We start from the raw sequence: 22025 nt of genomic DNA, 5'->3' as shown, positions 1-22025 counted from the left end.
GGTGGATGGGTGGATGACTTGACAGGTAAGTGACTGGTGGGGGCAGGGGAGGGCACAGGTAGAAGCTGGGTGGACAGATGATTGGGGTGGCTGAGTAGGGGATGGACAGTGGCTGGGTAGGTGGGTGAATAGAAGGGATCAATAAACAAACAGGGACCCCAGAAAGATGAATGTGGGGAGGCGAGAGCCAACAGTGATCCAATCACATCACTCCCCACTGAAAGTCCTCGATGGGCATCCCCACAACTTGGGAAAATGCCCGAACTCAGCCAGCGAAGACGACAGGACCTTGTGTGATCTGTGCCACCTGGCTGCTGCCATATCTCACACCTCTCACTCGGGCTTTAGCCATACCCACCCTCTTTCCCGTCTTTGAAAGTACCAGGCTCCTGCCTGCCGCAGGGCCTTTGCACTTCCTGGCAGTGCTGTCCCTGGCTCTTCATGTGACTGTTCCTTTTCATCCTTCAGGCCTCAGAGAAGCCTTCCCTGACCACCTGGCCCAAGGCAGCCCCTCGCGCCGACAGCACCCACGTCTGGTCAGTGGCTTCTCTGCACTGTCTGCTGTGTTTACATGTTTATCAGCCATCCCCTCCTCCGAGCAGAAGGTAACCTCCCCTGAACAGGGGCTTTTGTTGTACTCAGGGCTCCAGCAGCCAGCAGCTGAGCGCCTAACACACAATAGGGCTCATTCACCGGACGGATGAAGGAACGAGCAAACCATCCACAAGGAGGAGTGCTCTGGAAGACGGGAAGCCTTCCCAACCCCAGTGTGACTGCCCAGGGGGCAGAGGCTCAGCCAGGTCCCCCAGGTCCTGGCTCTCGTGGGTGCATCTTGGGCTCGGCACAGAGCTCCATCCACATCCAAGTCAGCAGGAGAAGGCAGAGCCAGGAGCCGGGCCAGGGCTGCTGCCTCAGTGAACGCGGGCGGCAGCCAGCCGCTCTCTACGTCTCTCACCAGCTGTCCCACCTTCAATTACATGCCAGTGGGGGGAGTGCTATGTTTAGCTTTCTGCCTGGTGTGTGGATAGCAGAGTGCTGGGGCGGTCACAAGGCCCCCCTGAAAGCCAAGGGGGGTGGATAAAGGAACCTATTTGTGCGACAGTGGTCCAGATGGGACAAGGCTGCTCTGGGTCCTGTCCCCTCCCTACCCCAGGGCCCATCCTCAATGTCCCTAGACCCAGGGGCACAGAGAAAGCTGCCTGCAGCTGAAGGAAGCCAGCAAGGTTCTGCATAACCTAGGGACGCCTCAGTCAGCTGCCCACCAGCTGTTGGACAGAGGGCCACCTCTGGCAGGAGCCCACAGTCCTGTGGCCAGGCTGGGGGGACAGGAAATGTGTCATAGCAGCTGTCGGGCCAAGGACAGTGACTCTGACTCATGTGTCTGGTCTTGCCACCTTCCCGGGGACAGAGAAGGGTTCCTAGCTTGCTGGGCCATGGGGCAGGCACGTGTCCCTCTCTGCAAGGTCCATCTGGCAGGGGGTTCCCTTGGGGCTCTTCTGGATTCGGCAGGGACAATTCTATCATCAGAGAAGTCGTTGGCTGGGATGCAGGGTGCAAAACCAGACAGAACTCATCTCCAGGGCAGGCAGCGCCAAGCCCAGACCAGAGCACAGCAGCCAGGCGGAGCTGTGCAGCCCCAGCCTGTGCCCCCTGCCTCTCAGGACGGCAGCCACTAGGGCAAGGGACACGGCCACATGGGAAGACAGGAGCACGGTACAATTTTCAAGAAGGTGGAAATCCAATCTTTTCCTGTGAAATCTCCCACTGTTACAGGCTGACAGCTAATCCAACGTGGCATCCACAATGGTGCCACGAAAGCCACGGAAAGCACACCTTCCAGCTGCACCAGGGAGGCAGGCGCCATTCACCACCACAGGGTGCAGGGCCGGGGCTCAGCACGCACAGAGGCCCCCGGGGAGTAGTAAGGGATCTGCCTGTTGACAGGGGCTGGGGTGCCAGGGGCCACGGGCTCAGGCTGCCAGGAGGGCTTGCAGCAGCACCGGGTGAGCAGGTCACACAGGGAGATGAGACCCCCGGGTGGATGGGTAGTTTGAGGATCAGGTCGGGGCTGGCTGGGAGCTAGGCTGGGCCGGCTGTCATGCCTGCTTCCTGCCTGCCTGCCTGGCAAACGCCGATTTAGTCTACTTCCTGTCAAGGCCATGGCTGAGCTCTGGGGTCTTCTTAGGACCACACACTGCCCAGCCTGAGAATCCCCTTCCCCTTGCCTGCCTCCTCCAGGGGCCATGACATTCACCCCTGTAACCCTGCGGCTCCAAGGTTGCTTCCTGGAGCTGTCCTCTGCAGGGTCTGATCGGGGGCTCCACACGAGCACCCAACATCCGTGCACACAGCGGCGGGAGGGAGGGAGGGACAAGACAACAAAGCCCCCTTCCACCTGGCGCTGCTGCTCTGGCGGATGTAACTGAGTGACAGCTGACCCCTGCCAAGGGAACCAGAGAGCATTCCCTGCCTGCCACTTCCAGACACGGCTCCTCCCCGCTGGTGGGTGAGCTCAGACAGCTGCTGGGCCCTGTGCGCTCATCTCGCTGACCCCTGAGCCAGGGCCTTGCTGACCTGGGGGGCCCCTCTCTGCTCCTCCTCCACTCACAGCTCCTTCCGGCCTCAGGGCTTTTGTACCTGCCATTCCCCGATCTGGGGAGGCTGTCCCGGACCCTGTTCTGGCTCCTGCGGGGAAGTGTCCAAGCCTGGAGGCCCCTTCCTGGGCCTACCCTGGGGGACCCAGGGCCCTGTTTGCTTTTCTCCTTCCATCAACCCATCTCCCTGCATTGTCCCTGTCCATCAGCTCTGTAGCCATCACCATACACCTGTCTGTTCCCTGAGGATGGGGCCTCCATTTGTCCTGTCCGCTGCTGGCTCGGAGCAGGGGCTTGGGAAACACAGAAGGAAGGAAGGATCTGTTTTCTCTCCTACTGGCCTGAGGCCACCAGAGGGCAAGTATCATGTTCCTCCATGGTGCCCGGCACAGCAGCACACAGGTGCTACTGCTGGCTGTTGGTTCGCTGGGGCACCCTATTACTGTTCCCCTCAGTAGGGCAGAATGGTCTCCTCCATAGACCCACTTCCATGAGACCCAATGCTCAGCCTCACACATTCTCATCCCTCTCGCAGGCTCCACACCACGCCTCTCACAGGCAGATCTGGGGCAGCCTCCAGCGAGCCAGTGAGGTCCTGTTCATTATCTCTCGCTAACTGGGCAGTCACTGAAACTCAGCCCAGAGTCACCGAGCCAGAAAGTGCAGAAACCAAGCCTTGAGCCCTTGTGGCCCAAAGTCCACCTGGAGAAGTCGTAAAAGTAAATCAGACCCTTTTGTATTCACAGAGTCCTGGCCGACAGCAGAGTCAGACATGGAGAAACCAACACAATGCACTGAGCAGAGACAGAGGTGAAGAAACGGAGCCCAGTGCAAGGAGAGACAGCGTGAGCTCTGGGGTCCCAGGTCCCAGGTTCAAATCCCAGCCCCTCCTCTGGGCAATGTGATCTTGTACAGAGCTCATCTCTCTCTGGGCTCAGTCCTCTCACCCCTAAAATGAGAACAATGGCAGTGCCTGGCCTCATGTATGTGTGTGTGTGTATGTGTGTGTGTGTGTGTGTGGAGGGGGGGAGAATCCAAGGACCTGGCCTGAAGCCAGCGCACAGAGCACAGAATGGGCTCCGTGGAAATGTCCCTGTGGCAGCCAGCCCCCTACCCCGCAGAGACCAGGGGAGGAGACCCTGGAGCTGGGCAGTAGCAGGGAAGGGGCCCAGGAGAGCCAGGCCAGGCGCGGAATGCAGCCAGGTGGGGGTGGTGTACAGAAGGGTCTCCTACAGGGCCGCTGGCCCCCACACTCAGGAAACCAACTGGGAGCCTGGCCCTGTTTCAAATGCACGGCGAGCGCAATCTCCCCTGATCCTTCCTACGGGGACAGGAGACTCCCCGGAAGCCCTAACCGCAGGCAGGTTACAGCCCATCCGGCTGCACCGAGCAACTTGGCAGGAGGCTGCCAGGTTCTCGGATCCCGGGGGCCGGAAGCAGGCCACCCCACCGTCGAGAGCACAGCCTCCCTCCTGCCTGGGATTAGGATCAGTGAGGGAGCCCGGCCAGCTGGCCCTCCACACCTCCCCAGCCCACACGCCCTCTCCTCAGACCCTCCCAGGCAGCTCACACCTGGGGTGGCTGACCCTGAAGCCAACGAGGCAGCCAGCACCGCTGCCAGGAAACCTCCCCGGCCACCCCCACGGCTGCTCCCCAGCTCCACTCCGGGGCTCCACTGACCCAGCCAACACCAGGCATTTCATCCTCAGCGTGCCCCAAACCGGTCTGCTGCTCCCTCCTCTGGCACCTGCTACCCAACGCCTCTGCCTTTCTTCACCTGGCTTCTGGGAATGCCCCGTCCCCCGGCTCTGACCTGCTCTGACCCCATGCCCGTTCCCGCCTGGAAAATTCTGGAAGGCAAGGCCTTGCTGCCTCCATCTCCAGGCATGTTTCCTCACAGTGCCCACCAGTCTCGTGGCCCACCAGTCAACTTAGGCTAGCGCCTACACTCACGACCCCAGGCCCGAGTTTTCTCTGGGAGCTGAGAGTGCACAGTCAACGTGTCCATGGGTGTCAGACACTGCACACGTGGACTCAGCCCAGCCTCACTCTGCCCCTCCACCATCATCTTTCCCCTCTCAAGGCAGCAATCCAGCCTCCTGGTGGCTCAGTCCTTAGCTACCCTCGTTTCCAACCCCAGCAGCAAGTGCTGTCACCTTCCGGATGTCCAGAACACCACCGCCTCCCCCATCTCTACGGTGACCGTCCCCGTCCAAGCAGAGCCCAGGTCCAAGTCCTAGTGCACCCGCTCCAGAGCACTGGGACAATGCAGCGCGCTGCACTTCAGGCCTCTTCAAATGCCCTGAGGGAAGCGGGCATCAGCATAGTGGTTTTTACAGCTGCACCTCACCCTGGAGTGCCTGGTCTGACTCCTGGTTCCAGTTCTGACTCCAACTTCCTGCTGACACAGAGCCTGGGAGGCTCAAGTCACTGGGATCCTGCCACCCACACGGGAGACCTGGCTTAGGCCCCAGCCGAGATACAGTAAACCAGCAGATGGGGGTGTTCTCTCTTTCTCCCCCAACCCCAATAAAAATTTTAAAGCAAAAGCTTTGGGGAAGTGCTTTGGGGTTAAGAGCTAACAAACTCCAGACACAGCCCCCGCCTGCCACATAGCCAGCTCCTCAGTGGGAGCCTGCACCCTGTGAGGCCGCGAGTGGGGTACGGGGAACTCTGTGTGCCTCCTCCCTGCTCCCCACTCCTTCCAGGGTGTCCGGTGCACAGCAGGGACTTGAAGCAGCCTGAAATGCTATAAGGACTGAATTTCCTCTGTCTTCTCCTTCCTCAGCCCCCGCCCCCAGGTGAGTGACCTTTGACACTAGGCGAGCCAAATTCAAAACACAGTCTGTCACAGCTGGGCTAGGGCCACCTTGAGCCTAGGTTCCAGAGGGGGTACCAGGCTTCCCGGTGAGGGAAAGCGAAGGCCCCAGTACCAAGGCACTTATCCACTCCCCTCCCCCACTGCACTCAGGGCCAGAGGCCCCATCACACACTCCTGCCACCCCAAACACCTTGATGTCGGGTCCCCAGGACTGTTGTTGAAGTTCTGGCCTGCAGTGCCCCCAAGGGCAGGCCCTTGCTCCCCCAGCTCTGCCCACCAGCTGTAACAAACCCCTTGCACTCAGCACCCCTGGATTGAAATGGCCACAGGAGCGTGTCTCTCCCAAGAACTACAGCAGCACTTTGCAAGCCATGGCGGCCAATGCTTAGAGGTCTGTGAAACCAAAGCCATCGGTGTTGCCAGCATTTTCAGAAATGATAGAGAAGCAACTGGTGTAGGACAGGATGGGACAGGATGCGACAGAATACACCAGAATAGAAACAGGTATCTTCAGAGTGCACCATGCACAGCAAGTGCCGGGAAACCTCGGCTCAACCATCTGTGACACGAACACGTGTGGCAGATCCCCCCGTGACACCTGTACTTTGCAGCAGGCTACGGTCAAACTCGCGTCACAGACCTGACACGGCAACCCCACCAGCCTCCCTGACCCTGAGGCCTGGGCCACAGCTCTCCCAGGAGGGCACTCGCGGGAGAGGCAGGGCCGGGGATGCGGAGAGTCAGCCCCTCTGGCCTGCAGCAGAGAGCCGGGGGCCCGGGGAGCACTCACTTGCCGAGGAAGCACTTGGGCACGGTGCTCAGCTTTCTCCGCCGGTCCTTGATCAGGCTCACCTTCCTGCTCATCATCAGGTGGTAGAGCTTCTCGCCCTTCTCCGCGATCATCACGTACGCGTCCCGCTCCATGCCCAGCTTGAGGCCTGCACAGGGCACAGTCAGTACTGGCAGGAGCACCTGCCTGGCTGTCAGCCACGGCCCAGGCACATGCCACGCACTCCTTAAACCACCTCACAGATGGGAAGGTGGAGACCCAGTGAGGCCGAGGCCTGGAGTACCGGGGACCATGCCATTTACCCAGGAACCACATCCTTAATTGCTTTCCTACGCTGCCTCCACAATGGGAGGCAAGGTTTCCAAATCCATAGGTCCTCAGGACACATGCTAGGGCCACCAGCCCAGCCCTGGGATAGAAGCCCGGGCTGTTCTTCCGGACAGCACACACAGGACTCTGACCCTAATCTCTGCCCATATTCTTCCACCGGGGCCGGTGAGGACAAAGCAGCACAGTAGGTGCTCTGCTGGCACCAGTACGTGCCATCACAGGAGAGCCCACGGCTGTCCTCACTCTAGCACCCGAGGCCTCGAGAAGTTAGAGGCAGAAGTCTGGTTCCAGATCTGGGCTTCTGACCACAGCAGGCCCTGCCCCTATGGACCCACTTGGACAACCCACAATTCTGACAACCAGGCTCACCCCAGCTGCTCCCCACACCCAACCACATATGCCCAGCACTACCACAGCCCTCCACTCTGACCACAGAGATACTGATCGGCCCCGCCCAGGCCAGGCCATGCCTCAGAACCCCACCCATCCTGGCCACATACCCAGGCCTGGTCAGTTTTAGGGGACACAACCCTGCCCAGCCAGGGGCCAAGTTCAGTGGCTGGCTTGAGTGAGTGTTGATAAAACATCTACTATCCGCAGCTATCACCTACTGATCCATCTGCTGGATGCTCTGGAAGTGCCGGGTCCCTGAGGATGCTGGAGAGTCGCACTCGGGTAGAAGGAGGGGCACCTGGGCACAAGTGTGTGGGACCTGCTGGGGACTGCGGCCTGGGGGGACCAGGGCTGCCACCCAGAGCCTGCCTCGCCACTCCTCTGGGAAGGGAGGACCCCAAGATGCAGACGTAGGTTTGGGGCAGAGGGTCAAGTGGAATCTCAGAATCATGATTCAGATGTGGCCGGTGTGAGGCATCCATGACACAGCCAAGATGGGGACTACAGAAGGCCCACAGGGTGCACACACAGGGAGCACAGGCCCAGGCTCCAACCCTGTAAACCGAGAAGCTGGGAAGCACTTAAGGCCCTGTGGCATTTCCAAGTGTGGTCAGATCCGAGGCCTCACGGAGCAGCATCAGAATCCTCCCCATAGCCTGCGGGCACTGTGGGACAGCCACCTATCCGGGGGCCTGGTTCCAGCCCCAGCTGCCCCACTTCCCATCCAGCTCCCTGCTAATCCACCTGGGAAGGCAGTGGAAGATGGCCCAAGTCCTTGGGTCCCTGCCACCCACATGAGGGACCCGGATAGAGTTCCTGCCTCCTGGCTTCAGCCTGGCTCAGCCCTAGCTATTACGGCCCTCTGGGGAGTGAACCAGCAGATGGAAGATCTTTCCTTCTGTAACTCTTTCAAAATAAATAAAATAAATCTCTTAAAAAAAAAAAAAAGAAAAGAAAAGAAATGTAAGGAAGGGAGGAAGCCCTGGCCCCACACCCCGGGCCTCCATTTTCCCAGCCTGTGGTCCCTGGACAACTACTCAGTGCCATGACGCAGTTCAGGGCCCACCTCCAGCCCACTCAGCCTCTGCCTCCTGTGCCCACGGACTCTGAGGCAGCATGAAGAACCTCCCTCTAGACTCGGCGAATGTGAAAGGCGGCCACAGGCTGGGGGCTCGGGGTGTGCGGGGAAAGGGGGCCTCTTGTGCTCTAGCCCTCAAAGGTGGAGACCTGGGCAAGCCCCTTCCCCGGGCCTCGTTCCCCGGTCTGTCTGGCGGGCAGTCTCTGCAGCACTGCCACGTCCAGGCAGTGCTGAACGTGCTTGCCGCTCTAATCGTTCTGGAAAGAGCCCTCTAGCCCTGCCCCAGGAGCAGCCCTCACAGCAGAGCGCGCAGCCGGGCAAGCCCCGAGAGCTGCCACTCACTCTCGCGCTGCTCTCGCTCGCGGATGATGGCGTCCAGCCACTTCTGCTTCTCCTCTGCTGTCTTGGCCATGCAGACGAACCACTTGTTCTTGGCAGTGTTGTGGATCTTCCAGCCGTTGGTGACAGTGTAGCCATTGCTGTGGTAATCAGCTGGCAGGGGAGGGAGGCGAAGGCTGTCAGACCCTCCACGAGCCCACGGCACACTGGCAAACCCACGTGAGAATACCCGTCCCACCCTGGGGGGACCAGGGCTGCCACCCAGAGCCTGCCTCGCTGCTCCTCTGGGAAGGGAGGATCCCGAGATGCAGACGCACACCGTGGCAGGACCATCAACAGGATCAGGTTTGGTAGCTGAACGCTCAGTCCTGAAATGCTCATGCCCCATCCTGCTAATCCCCTGTGGGTGAGAGAGACCTGCAAAGACCCTCGGGACCCCTCCACTGCAGGAGGCTTAACTCATAGGAGACACCTGCCCAGGGCCTGCACCCCATCCCCGCCGGGGCTCTGGAGTGACTTAAAACCTCAGTGCAGCTGGACCACGCCAAGTCAAGCCCAAGGCCCTTCTGCACTGCTGGCTGGAGTGGGAGCTGGAAATCTCTCTGCAAACACAATGGCATCATCTAGGGAAGCTGACAGTAGCCTGACTCCAAGAAGAGGCCATAAATTCCAGGAGCCCGCTGTGTGGGTGGGTTCTGTGACTCAAAATCAACCAAGAACCCCTGTCCCAAGGGCAGGCACTGGGTGCGGTAGTTAAGAACCCACTTGGGGCGCCTGCACCCCATGCAGAGAGCTGGGATCAATTCACTCCCAATTCCAGCTTCCTGCTAATGCACACCCTGGGATGACAACTCGAGTACTTGGGTCCCTACCACCCATGTGGGAGACCCAAATGGAGTTCCCGGCTCCTGGTTCCAGCTAGGCCCAGCCCTAGCCATTATGCCCATCTGGGGAGTCAGCCACCACCAGCAGATGCACCCAGGAAGGCTCATGGCATCACTGTTCAGAAAGCGCATCGGTGAGGCACCCAAAGAACGGATAAACCGTGGAATATGCAGGCGATGGAAACCACACAGCAAACAGCCAAGTGCGATGTGCAGCAACACAGATGAATGGCCCCGATGCATGATGCTTCGTGAAAGCAACAAAATGCAAGAGAACGTCGACAATCTCAGGACCATTTTAACACACAAACGTAAAAACCTGTGCCTGCAGCCACGCAGAGATTTAAAACCACCGGAACTGTACAACTGACCAACCATTTACACAGGTTCAAGGATGGACAATCTCATGAAAATGTTTAGCGACGAATGCTTAGAGGTGAAGGTGTTTTAAAAGCAAGGAAGCGATCATCACAAGATTGGCCAGCAGTGGCCCTCTCAGGAGAGGAGGCGCTGGGATGGGGAGGGTGTGGGACGTGCTGTTTGGTGTCTTTGTCGGAACAGTGGAGACCCAGGCAGTCGCTCCATGTGAACACGCCCCCGCTGCTGTACGCTGGGTGGCTTGTGCTTCTCCGTAGAGGGAAAAACACCTCTATATGCAACAGGGAGAGCCCCAGGGTGCCACCGGCCTACCTGTTCCATCCTCCACGTTCTCCACCTCCATGACTTCCGTGTTGATGCGACCCCTGAAGATGTAGAGGGAGCCGTTGATGGACTTGGTCCTCTTGGTGGACTTCTTGCTCCCGGTGACCCTGAAAGACAGTGGGAAGTCAGCATGCTCTGTGCCTCACCTCGCCAGGCACAAGGCGGGGAGCCCAGGGACAGAGGAGTGCAACACTAGGGTCAGAAGCGTGGGCGGTCAGTCATTTCTCCTCTGCCAGCCACAACTTCCTCACCTGACAAATGAGTGAGCTGCCCTAACGGCCCCACAAACCCATTCCCACTAACAGGAGACTCTGATCTGAGACGAAGAAGCAATGGAAACCCACTCTGCTGGGCTAGAAAATGGGAAGTGGCCCACCAAGCTCCTGACAGACAGGTACTCCCCGGAGTGGGCCAGGACAGGAGGACAGCATGGAGTAGGCGGTCTAGTGTCCAGTCCATTGCCCATTCATCATCCACTCAGGCAAATGCTGTGGTTCACCCATGCAGCCCCTGCTAATGTGTGCATGCAGGCGGGCTCCCTACCCCATTCATGCCTTAACCCCTAACCCCCAATGCCAGGGTCTTAGGAGGCAGGGCCTTTTGAGACGATTGGTCACGGGGCCGTGCCCTCCTGAATGGGGTCAGTGCCCTGATTTAAAGCAACCCCCAAGAGCTGCCTCGCCCCTTCTGCCATGGGAAGACATGGAGGGCCACGGATGAAGCCGACGGCAGGTGCTGGAGGGCCAGTGCCCTGCCCTTGACTTCCCAGCCCCATGAACCACAAGGAGTACATTTAGTTTTATTTTTTTATAAAGATCTATTTACTTATTTGAAAGTCAGTTAGAGACATAGATAGAAATCTTCCATTCACTCATATGCTCCCCAGATAGCCGCAACGACCAGTCTGGGCCAGGAAGCCAGGATCCAGGAATGCCATCCAGGTGTCCCACATGGGTGGCAGGAGCCCAAACACTTAGGCCATCTTCTGCTGCTTTTTTCAGGCCATTAGCAGGGAGCTGGATCAGAAGCAGAGGAACCAGGACACAAACGGGGCCTCTATGGGATGTCAGCATTGCAGAAGGCAATGCAGCACCATAATCCCAACCCCTTGACCCATCCAATTTATGGAATTTTGTGACCGCAGCCGGAAGAGACTAACAGTCGTTCAACAAACACCCGAACAGCACGTCCTCTGGGGAAGACACCAAGTGAGAGACAGGGGAGTTACTTATCCACGCACTCAACCCACACGTGGAGAGCACCTGCTGTGTGCCAGGTGCCGTTCTCAGTCCTAGGGCTACAGTAGTGACCAATACTAAGTGTCCGAGGACACATCTGATACAGGGGGCGAGGGACAGCGACAGGCACAAGTGAGAGGTGCCAGCTGCTGTCTGGTGACAACAGGCAGCAAGTGAACTCTCAGAACAGTGTGCAGGCCTCTGGACTCCAGCAGGTGGGCTGTGCGCTCCCCAGGAACCAGCTGGGTTTGTCCCCACAGCTCCCTGCCTGCCGGGTACAGCTCCTGTAACCAGGCACATTTCATGTCGCACAAGCTGGGGACACGAGTTTCTCACTCTGAAGATGGAGTGGTAAGAAGATGGCCTGGCTTCCAGCACGTGGGTGAGATGGGGGGTGGGGGGTGCAGAGGATGAAACCACCTGAGGTTTGAAGAGAATCCCAGCGGCTGCTGGTGAGGACAGGGCCGTAGGCGGGGTCTGAAGGTGGGCAGAAGCCAGGAGAACCAGAGAGGAGATGACAGCTTGCATGTATGCAGACACACACACACACACACACATACACGTCTGTGCCTGTGTAGACCATGGGATTGTTCTGAGAATGGTGCTGTCCTGCTGACAGCGTGAGGTACACGCAGGCAAACCAGGGTGGCTACAATGTCAGCAGGCAAGAGCAGCTGACAGGACCACAGTCCAGTATGCAGCCCACTGCTCACCAAACGTTCTGCAGTGCGTACCTGTTTATGCAAACTTTGTATTAAAGTCTAAAAATCAGAAACAAGGAGACGCTAGGCCCAGTGACGTACAGGGCTCCACCAACCTCCACAGAGCGAATGCCTCTGTGTCAGCACCGCCAGCACCCCAAAGCCTGCCCCTGCCTCCAGCTAGTCCCCGCCCCCACAGGACGACCTCTGACCCTGCAGAGTCACTCTGTCTGCTTCTCCAACTCACAGAGACAGAATGCCCCCGTGTGTTCTTTGTGTCTGCTTCCGCACTCCCCTCCCGACCGAGAGCACATGGATTGTTGGCACAGCGACAGTGACAGACACTTGGCTGCTTTCCAGCTCGGTGCTACTCTGAGCGTTCCTCTGTGAGTCTTAGAAGAGCACGTGGCGGGGAGGGTGGCGGGTGTTGCAACGCTAGCATCCTGTATCCCTGCTGATGTGCCTGGGAAAGCAGCGCAAGATGGCCCAGGTGCTTGGGCCCCTGCACCCATGTGGGAGACCTGGATGGGCTCTTGGCTTCAGTCTGGCCCAGCCCCAGCCATTGCAGCCATCTGGGGAGTGAACTGGTGGGTGAAAGAGCTCCCTCTCTTTCTCCCTCCCTCTTGATCACTCTGACTTTCAAATGAACACAAGGGAAGAACACACACGACCTTTCTTTGGGCTGGACACCTCAAGGTTCGCCTGTGGAGTTTCAGGGCAAGCACACGGCTGCTCTGCCAACAGTGGCACCTGCCCAGTCCAGGTGCCCCCACCATCCCTCACTGCTGCCTTGGCTCCCCGGGTGGGTCTCTTACATGGCAGCATCTCGCTGAATGTTCAGTGCACATTTCCCTGTTGGGAAGCCAAACTCCCCTGAGCACGTGCTGGCCACCCGGCGTCTCCTTTGGTGAAATGACCGTCCCCTGCCCATTTCTGGTTGGGCTGTCTGTGTTTTTTCTTGATTGCTTAAAGCAGGCATTGGCATGTGTTTTCTGGAAAGATTTTGGGGTTTGCAGGCCACATGGTCACTATGACAACCACTCAACAACTCTGCCCTGAGGACATCACAGCAGCCACAGAGGGTGCAGGAATGAATGGGCATGGCTGTGTTCCAATAAAACTTTATTTGCAAAACAGGCAGAGGTCACATGGTCTGCATATGGTTGCACAGACAGCAAAGATACCCACACTGTGGCCTACCTCCTCCCTCTCTGCAGAGCACCCTGGGCTGAACCAATGTTCTTAATTCTAACGTCATCTAATGACACTACATTTCCTTTACAACCGCACTCTCTGTCCTATTTCAGAAATCTTTGCTGACTGTCGATCACGAAGATATGATTCTCCACACTTCCTTCCAGAGCTCTGTTGTTTCATCTGTCACATTTGATCTATGATTCATCTGAAGTTGATTTTTTTTAAGATTTATTTACTTATCTGAAAGGTAAAGCAACAGAGAAAGAGAGAGGGACAGAGAGAGAGAGAGATGGTTGACTCCCAAATGGCCAGAACAGCTGAGCTAGGTCAGGGCCATGCCAGGAGCCATCCGGGACTCCCAGGTGGGTGGCAGGTGCCCAAGCACTCGGGCCATCACCCACTGCCTTCCAGGCACACTAGCAGGGAGCTGGATCAGAAGTGGAGCAGCTGGGACTCAGGCCCACAACTCAGTATGGGATTTGAGCATCCAGCGCTCCGGCTTAACCCGCTACACCACCACACTGGCCCCTCTGACACTGCTTTTAGGTATGATGTGAGGTAGGGGGTCAAGAATCATTCCCCCACCCCCGCTGAATACCAGACGGAACAAGGACCATTTCTTGAAATGCAAGAGACTGATGAGAGCGCCCACTCTGGACTCCCTATCCTACTCCATCCCCTCGTCTGTCTCAGTCACTGCAGCTTTACAGGAAGCCTCGAACCTGGTAAGAAAGGTCTGCCAGCCTTAACCTCCTTCCAGCGCCTCAGCCATTCCTGCCTCTGGGCATTTCCCTGTAAAATCTACAACTGGCTGATCATGCCTACACACACCCCACATGCAGCATGCACACACACACACACACACACATCCCACACAAACATACATGTCTGCACACCTACACTACATACAGAACATACATACACCACACATAACCCCCCACCTACACTCATCACACATCACACCCACACAGACACAAACGTACCATACACACACACACATGCACACACACACCCCATACTGGGTCCGTTTCTCTGGAGAGCCCTGATTAACCCTGATTAACACAGCCATTTACCAGGGCGAGCAAGGCTCACGGAGACGCAGACCCGAGGGGGCAGGAGCTAAGGACACAGAGGCACGCTTCACAGATGGTGTGACACCCCGTGAAGATGCATTTTGCCATCTCTCTGCTTCACACACCACGTGCCAAGCACTGCTTTAACCACTTCACACGTGTGCTTTATGAGCCATACTCAAAACCCACCTCATGGAGAGAGAAGAGCCTCTATCCCCATGGAACAGACAGGGAAACAGAGGCACAAAGCGCTGCCACACTCGCCCGTGTCACCAGGGCAGCGAGCAGTAGAGCCCCTTTGCTCTGACCCGCTCCACGGCCCTGTACTCCAGGCCGGCCACTGAGATGGGGGAGACCTCGCTCTCGGCCTCAGCTCCCGAGCTGCACGCTGGGACGGGCTCTGAGACAGGGGAGACCTCGCTCTCGGCCTCAGCTCCCGAGCTGCACCCTGGGACGGGCTCTGAGATGGGGGGGGGGGACCTCGCTCTCGGCCTCAGCTCCCGAGCTGCACCCTGGGACGGGCTCTGAGACGGGGGGAGACCTCGCTCTCGGCCTCAGCTCCCGAGCTGCACCCTGGGACGGGCTCTGAGACGGGGGGAGACCTCGCTCTCGGCCTCAGCTCCCGAGCTGCACCCTGGGACGGGCTCTGAGATGGGGTGGGGGAGACCTTGCTCTCGGCCTCAGCTCCCGAGCTGCACGCTGGGACGGGCTCTGAGACGGGGGGAGACCTCGCTCTCGGCCTCAGCTCCCGAGCTGCACGCTGGGACGGGCTCTGAGACGGGGGGAGACCTCGCTCTCGGCCTCAGCTCCCATGCGGCACGCTGGGACGGGCTCTGGATGGGGGAGACCTCGCTCTCGGCCTCAGCTCCCATGCGGCACGCTGGGACGGGCTCTGAGATGGAGGAGACCTCGCTCTCGGCCTCAGCTCCCATGCAGCACGCTGGGATGGGCTCTGAGAAGCACTCCCCTTTCCGCTTCCCATATCCCAGGAGCCTCTGTTCCTGAAGCTGCCCCAGGCACTGTGCGAGGGAGGCCTCCCATGACCCATGTCCCACGAAAGTGGTGCCCATGTGACCCGCCCTGCGACAAAACCGGCCACTTCCAGCGTTGCTGGTGAGTGCAGCCAAGCTGCAAGGGGAGGTTATCCCCTCGAGTTCCATCCCTGGCTCCCACCGGCCACCTGCCAGGCCTTCCCAGGAGACAGATGGGCCTTGTCCCAGCTCACCCCCAGAGCTGAAGCACGGGGGGCCTTGAAGGAGCTCGCATGGCCACAGGGAGAAACGACTCTGTGGGAGTCCACCACCCACTCCCCCGCAGGGGATGCCGTTCCGGAGGCCACGGCACCTGATACGGGGAAGCCAGTGGCTGGGCTGCCTCAGCCCCAGGTTGGGAGTGAGGACACTGTCTCCTAAAGCCTGGGGTTCTGGGATTGTGCCTGTGTCACACAGTCCAGGGCTGGGTGGGCACGGGCAGCAGCCCAAGCGCTGCCAGAGGAGACCCCCAGAAGGACCCGAGGGAGAATGAAGAGGAAACAGGGAGCCAGGGGAAGGGAGTATTTGTGGCGGATGGGAAGGCCATCAGGAGCAGGAGAGAACGAAACAGCAAACGGGCCAGAGACATGTGGAGCCACCCCTGGAAGCCAAGGAAGCAGGGAGACGGAGGTCCCCGCAGAGGGGCCGGGGCTGTGCTTCAGTGACTGCCATGTCCTGACCACTAAGTCCCTGGTACTACACATAGAAAGCAGCCACCTGCGCGTGCAGGTCAGTTCCCAGCTGCAGGACTGCTGGCCAAGCATGCACATGGGACCCACGGGACACACATAGCAACTTGCCCTGCTGTAAGACAAGGAAAGTCCGGCAGAGAGGGAAGTCACTGAGCGAGCCAGGGGCTGCCCAGGGGGCCCATCACGAGGGGCCCAGCTGTGAAGCAAACACCACTGAGAGGAGGAGCTTGTCGTCCCCTTTCACGGAAGGGAACACTGAGGCCCACTGCACAGGGAGTGGCGAGAAGCCCACACACATGCAGGAACGCACATCATTCGCCTCGCCACAGCCTGAGCAGGCCGGGAGACACAGACCAGGAATCCGAGACAGTGGGACGGCCAGGCTCAAGGAGGGCCCCGCCTGGCCCCTAGTCCTCAGTCCCAGCCTCTGCTGAATAAAGGAGTAAAGAAGCTTCCAGAATGTCGCGGTGTCATTCCTCAGACAGAAGAATGGCAAAGAGGATGGGAAAAGGGACACCTGAGCCAATGGAGAGCATTCTCCACCTGCCGAGCAGGACCGGCGGGAAGGAGCCTCTCCGTCCACCCATCTGTCCCACGCCTGTTCATCTGCAAATCCCCCCTCTTCCTAACTCCCCCACTGTCCAGCCACCCATTCACCCAGCTACTCAACCATCCAGTTATCCCACTTTAAAAAAAAAAAAAAGTTGTTTTATTTGGAAGGCAGAGTTACAGAGAGGGACGAAGGGAGAGAAAGGAGAGAGATTCTTCCATCTGCTGGTTCACTCCCCAGATGGCTGCAACAGCCAGGGCTGGGCCAAGCCCAAGCCAGCAGCCAGGAGCCAGGAGCTTCATCTAGGTCTCCCACATAAGTGCAGGGGTCTAAGCACTTGGGCTGTCTTCTGCTGCTTTCCCAGGCGCACTAGCAGGGAGCTGGATCAGAAGTGGAGCAGCCGGGAATAGAACTGGCACCTATATGGGGTGGGAGCACTATAGGCTTTACCTGCTATGCCACAGCGCCAGTCCCTACCCCACTTTCCACAGTGGAGAACAACCATCTTGGCAACCATCAACCAATCATGCCCATCCAACTGCCACTCATCCACTAATCTCCAAACCTCATTCACCCACCACCCCCAATTATATACCCTCCAACCACCCACCCAGCTACCCATGCACTCAGCAAACCGTACAATAAGGCCCAGCCCAGCGTGCACCTCTCCGCACCACTGCCAGTCTCCGTATCATTTCTCTATTACCCGCACATTCATACATTCCCCAGCTCTCCTGCTCCCCGTCCTGTACTCAGCATGGTCAGAAACCTCCAGATGCAAATCCACTCACTCACCCCTCACTCACCCCCTCACCTACTCGCACCCATATTCCACATCCTTTCCCTCCCTGTCCCCATCATCTACTCATCTCCCAAACGACCCCCAACCCTCCCCCACCCCACTGCTGCCCTTTGCCTTCATCCCACCCACTCTCACTTACCCCTGTAAACACACAGCGTCCATCTACCTGCTCGCCCACCCACACTCCAACCCCAGACACTACAGAAGGCAAGACACTCTGGAGAAAGGTGACGCGAAGATGACAGGGAACACATCCCCCACCCCTGAAGCCTAAGGGTGAGAGACCCCCCCTCCAAGCCCTTACCTGGCACCTGCCACAGGTGCCACCAAGCCCACCAGAGTTCTGCAATCACCTACACCTGCACTGTCCAACGTGGCGCTCACAGGCCACAAGTGGCTCCTGAGCACATAAAACAGGGCCAGGGTTGGGGGGAGCATGTGACACCAGCATCCCCTGCCACGTGCCAGTGTGAGTCCCGGCGGCTCTGCTTCCCATGCAGCTCCCCGCTAATGCGCCTGGGAGAGCAGTGGAGGAAGGACCGAGTACCTGAGCCCCTGCCACCCACGTGCCAGACCTGAATGGAATTCCAGGCTCTTGGCTTCAGCCTGGCCCAGTCTCGGCTATTGTGGCCATTTGGGGAGTGAGCCAGTGGATGGGTGGGGATCTCTTTATCTCTGTCTCTCCGCCCCTCCCTTTCAAAAAAATAAATATTTTTAAAATATGCCTGGGAGGGATGGTGTTGTGGTATAGTGTGAAACGCCACCACCTGCAAGCCAGCATCCCATGCGGGCACCGGTTTGTATCCCAGCTGCTCCCCTTCCAATTCAGCTCCCTCTAATGGCCTGGGAAAAGCAGCGGAAGATGGCCCAAGTGATTGGGCCCCTGGCACCCACATGGGAGACCTGGATGAAGCTCCTGGCTCCTGACTTTGGCCTGGCCCAGCCCTGGCCATTGTAGCCATCTGGGAAGTGAACCAGTAGATGGAAGCTCTCTCTCCATCTCTCTCTCTCTCTTTCTCTCTTTCAAATAAATAAATAAATCTTTTAAAAATAACGTAGTTGCAACAAATTGAGATGTTATGAGGGTAACATAAACACCAGAGTTTTGAAGACTTTATGTACAGAAAAACAGAATACAAAATATGTTGATATTTATATAACAGGCTATTACCATATATATGTATATACACATAAAGTAAAAAAAAAATCATAGTATTTGAGGACATATTAGGTTAAATAAAAATACTATTTCACCTACAAGGCTGCTGCTTTAACGTGGCTACCAGAACACAAACCACGCAACTGGCAATGTTTCTGCTGACATCAGTGACCGAGAATCCTGACTCACAGAAGGGGCAGTGGCACAGTGGGAGGTGAGGAGCCCAAGGCCTCACCTGGCGGCAGCCTCGCCCCCGGGGCCTCACCTGGACTTCCGCTTGCAGTAGACCAGGAGGTTGTCGAAGAGGAAGAAGGCCCGCTCCTGGATGTTGCCCGCGGAGATTTTCAGCAGCGTGCCTTGCAGGAGGAGCTGGGTGCAGATGTCCGTGAGGTTGGAGCCCTGGAGGCGCAGTGAGGGTGCAGAGAATGAGCCAGTGGCAGCTGATCTTGATCCCACGGGCACCGGGAGTACCCCCATCATGCCAGAGACAGCAGTCACCATGCCCCTCCCCCGCCCAATGCAATGCAGTTTGATCCCGTCTGCTGGGCGTGCAGTACAATGCATGTTGACATGAGCGTGTGTCCCTCCCACAGGTGGCTCGCCGGTGCACATGGCTCAGAGCACAGCCTGTTCAGCATCGGGACCACAGGTCACAGGTGGGGTGTGCCCGCCATCAGGGCCACAGCCATCGGCTAAGGCGTGGGTAGAGCCGGCCAGCGCTGCTGAGCTCTTCCGGCCCTCCATGCTGAGGGAGGGGCAGCTGAGACCCCAGGGTGCAGGAGGTCTCTGAGCTCCCATGGGGAGAGGCGCCAGGACAGGATGAGCAGGACCTCGAAGGGCAGATAGAGGCGGGGATGTTATGAGGGCGGGGCAAGAAGGGTCCCAGGCAGGAGCAGTCTTCAGAGCCAGGACCACGAGGGCCTTTCTGGAGCTCTGAGAGGACAAAGGTGAGGACAGGAAGATCCCAAAACCCCAGGAGCAGGGAAGCTGAGCAGCGTCTCTGGCAGGCACTGAACACCAATGGGGTGGCCCCCGAATCCACACCCCTCTTCTGCCACCTTGGGGAGCAGGGCTACAGCTGAACCTGGCAGACCCAACCACACACGTCCCAGCCTCCCTTGTACTAGGCAGGGTCACGTGACTCAGTTATCATCCATGTGCCCACTGCCACGTGCCCACCCTGAAGAAGCTGCTCTATCCACTTCCTCCCCTTCCTCCTTCCACAGGCCGCAGAGGGCCATGGTGGGGGCCTAGGTGCCGGCAGCGGGGGGGGGGGGGGGGGGCGCGCGCTGGGAGAAACCCTGAGGGAGTGGTGCTGCCCCGTCCGGCCTGACTGTCCACCCCCCCTCCCTGGCCCTGCTAATGGCAGCGTTCTCGCTGGAACGGCAGCACCTCCTTCACACAGCAGTCCTTCAGTGCCTTCACTCAAGGAGACAGGAGTGCAGGGGCGGGCATTCGGCACAGTGTTTCAGACGCTGGCTGGGACTCCAGCAGCCCACACCATAGTGCCTAGACCAGAGCCCCAGGACCTGCTGCTGACTCCGGCTTCCTGCTCCTGTGCGCCCTGGGAGGCAGCGGCGATGCCAGTGGTCGGGTTCCTGCCACCCACATAGGCAACCTGCACTGACTTCCTGGTCACTGGCTTCAGCCTCCCGGCCACTGCAGGCATTTCGGGATTCTCTGCCCCTCCCCCACTCTTCTCTGACTCTCAAATAAATAAATATGAACACAAAAGAAAAAGATGAGGCCAGTGCCATGGCTCACTTGGCTAATCCTCCACCTGCGGTGCCGGCACCCCGGGTTCTAGTCCCAGTTGGGGCACTGAATTCTGTCCCGGTTGCTCTTCTTCCAGTCCAGCTCTCTGCTGTGGCCCGGGAAGGCAGTGGAGGAGGGCCCAAGTGCTTGGGCCCTGCACCTGCATGGAGACCAGGAGGAAGCACCTGGCTCCTGGCTTTGGATCGGCACAGCACGCAGGCCGTAGCAGCCATTTGGGGAGTGAACCAACGGAAAAAGGAAGACCTTTCTCTCTGCCTCTCTCTCTCTCACTAACTCTGCCTGTGAAAGACAGAAAGACAGACAGAAAGACAGACAGAAAGACAGACAGAAAGACAGACAGAAAGACAGACAGAAGGAAAGAAGGAAGGAAGGAAGGAAGGAAGGAAGGAAGGAAGGAAGGAAGGAAGGAAGGAAAGAAGGAAAGAAGGAAGGAAGGAAGGAAGGAAGGAAGGAAGGAAGGAAGGAAGGAAGGAAGGAAGGAAGGAAGGAAGGGAAAGAAAGAAAGAAAGAAAGAAAGAAAGAAAGAAAGAAAGAAAGAAAGAAGGAAAGAAGGAAGGGAGGGAGGGAGGGAGGGAGGGAAGAAGAAAGAAAGAGAAAGAAAGAAAGAAAGAAAAGAAAGAAAGAAAGAAAGAAAGAAAGAAAGAAAGAAAGAAAGAAAGAAAGAGGGAGGGAGGGAGGGAGGGAGGGAGGGAGGGAGGGAGGGAGGGAGGGAGGGAAGAAAGAAAGAGAAAGAAAGAAAGAAAGAAAGAAAGAAAGAAAGAAAGAAAGAAAGAAAGAAAGAAAGAAAGAAAGAAAGAAGGAAGGAAGGAAGGAAGGAAGGAAGGAAGGAAGGAAGGAAGGAAGGAAGGAAGGGAAAGGGAAAGGGAAAGGGAAAGGGAAGGGAAAGGGAAAGGGAAAGGGAAAGGGAAAGGAAGGGAAAGGGAAAGATGAGGCTCTAGGCCATCAATGGGCAGAGTGGCGCCTCTGACATTCAGGCTCAAGGTCAATGATGTAAAAGCAGTGAAGTGGTGCCTCAAGGGAGATTGATGCCACAGATGTGCAGATGACAAGGCAGAGAGGAGGGGTGATGTCATCCCTGCCTGGAAATGAACTTGGGGACGAGAGGGGGACGATCACCCCAGCACCTCCTTCCCAAACAGCCAACACACGGAACCAACATGGAACCGAGGCTCACTTCATTGTTTCCAAGACCCGGGAAGAGCCTTGTTTTGAGCAACTAAGAAAACAGGTTGTCTGCTACCTGCCCACCATGGCATGGTCTCTCTTGCTGCAGTGGAGCTGGTTTGCTCTGTGTCCACGGTCCACATGGGGATGGCAAAGCCATTCTCCCAACAGAGCCAGGGTCCCAGGACAGCACCTCCCTTGTGGGTCAAGAACAGGGTAGCTCAGAGCAGGAGTCTGAGCCCAGTTACAGAAATCTTGGCATTGAGGGCACAGACTGAACGTGCCACTGGCAGACCTCTGACTGCCACAGCGCAGGGACCAGCAAGGCGGTGAGCCTGCTGCACAGAGACAGCGCTGCCGAGGTGAGCCCCCCAGCACCCCCTCAAACCAGGCGGACGTGAGGCCTGGGGTGGTGAAGCTCCAAGCGCGGCCTGAGGGCCAGCTCCAGGAGACAGCCTGCAGCCATGCCTCCCTTTCTCCTCGCCTCCCCCTGCTCACACCAGCCTCCAGACTCCGGCTGGGGAAACGAGCTGCTTCTGCAAGGACCTGGTCCCTGGCACGGCTGCAGAGCCCTGAGGTCACACAGCCCTGCCCTGCACCTGCTGCCAAGGCTACCGCGGGGGAGGGGAGAGGAGCCTGTTCTTCCTGGGAAGCTGCCTGGCCTTGGCCGAGGACCACTCAGTAGACTACACCTGAAATGCCGAGCACACT

The 22025-nt window shown here is 58.0% G+C and overlaps 1 protein-coding gene across 1 annotated transcript in view; it reads right to left on the bottom strand.

The window, feature by feature from the left end:
- PREX1 (phosphatidylinositol-3,4,5-trisphosphate dependent Rac exchange factor 1) overlaps positions 1-22025 on the bottom strand; it is a 161587-nt gene that overhangs the window by 34820 nt on the left and 104742 nt on the right. Inside the window, exons 7-10 of the mRNA XM_070051408.1 lie at positions 18640-18773; positions 9920-10038; positions 8349-8498; positions 6206-6353 (exon numbers count right to left, since the gene is read on the bottom strand). Coding sequence (XP_069907509.1) covers positions 6206-6353; positions 8349-8498; positions 9920-10038; positions 18640-18773 — 551 coding nt within the window. The remainder of the gene's footprint in view (positions 1-6205; positions 6354-8348; positions 8499-9919; positions 10039-18639; positions 18774-22025) is intronic.

Source organism: Oryctolagus cuniculus, chromosome 11, assembly GCF_964237555.1.
Source record: "Oryctolagus cuniculus chromosome 11, mOryCun1.1, whole genome shotgun sequence".
Lineage (NCBI taxonomy): Eukaryota > Metazoa > Chordata > Mammalia > Lagomorpha > Leporidae > Oryctolagus > Oryctolagus cuniculus.
The sequence above is the reverse complement of the archived record's forward strand: the minus strand, read 5'-3'. Positions and strand labels throughout refer to the sequence as shown.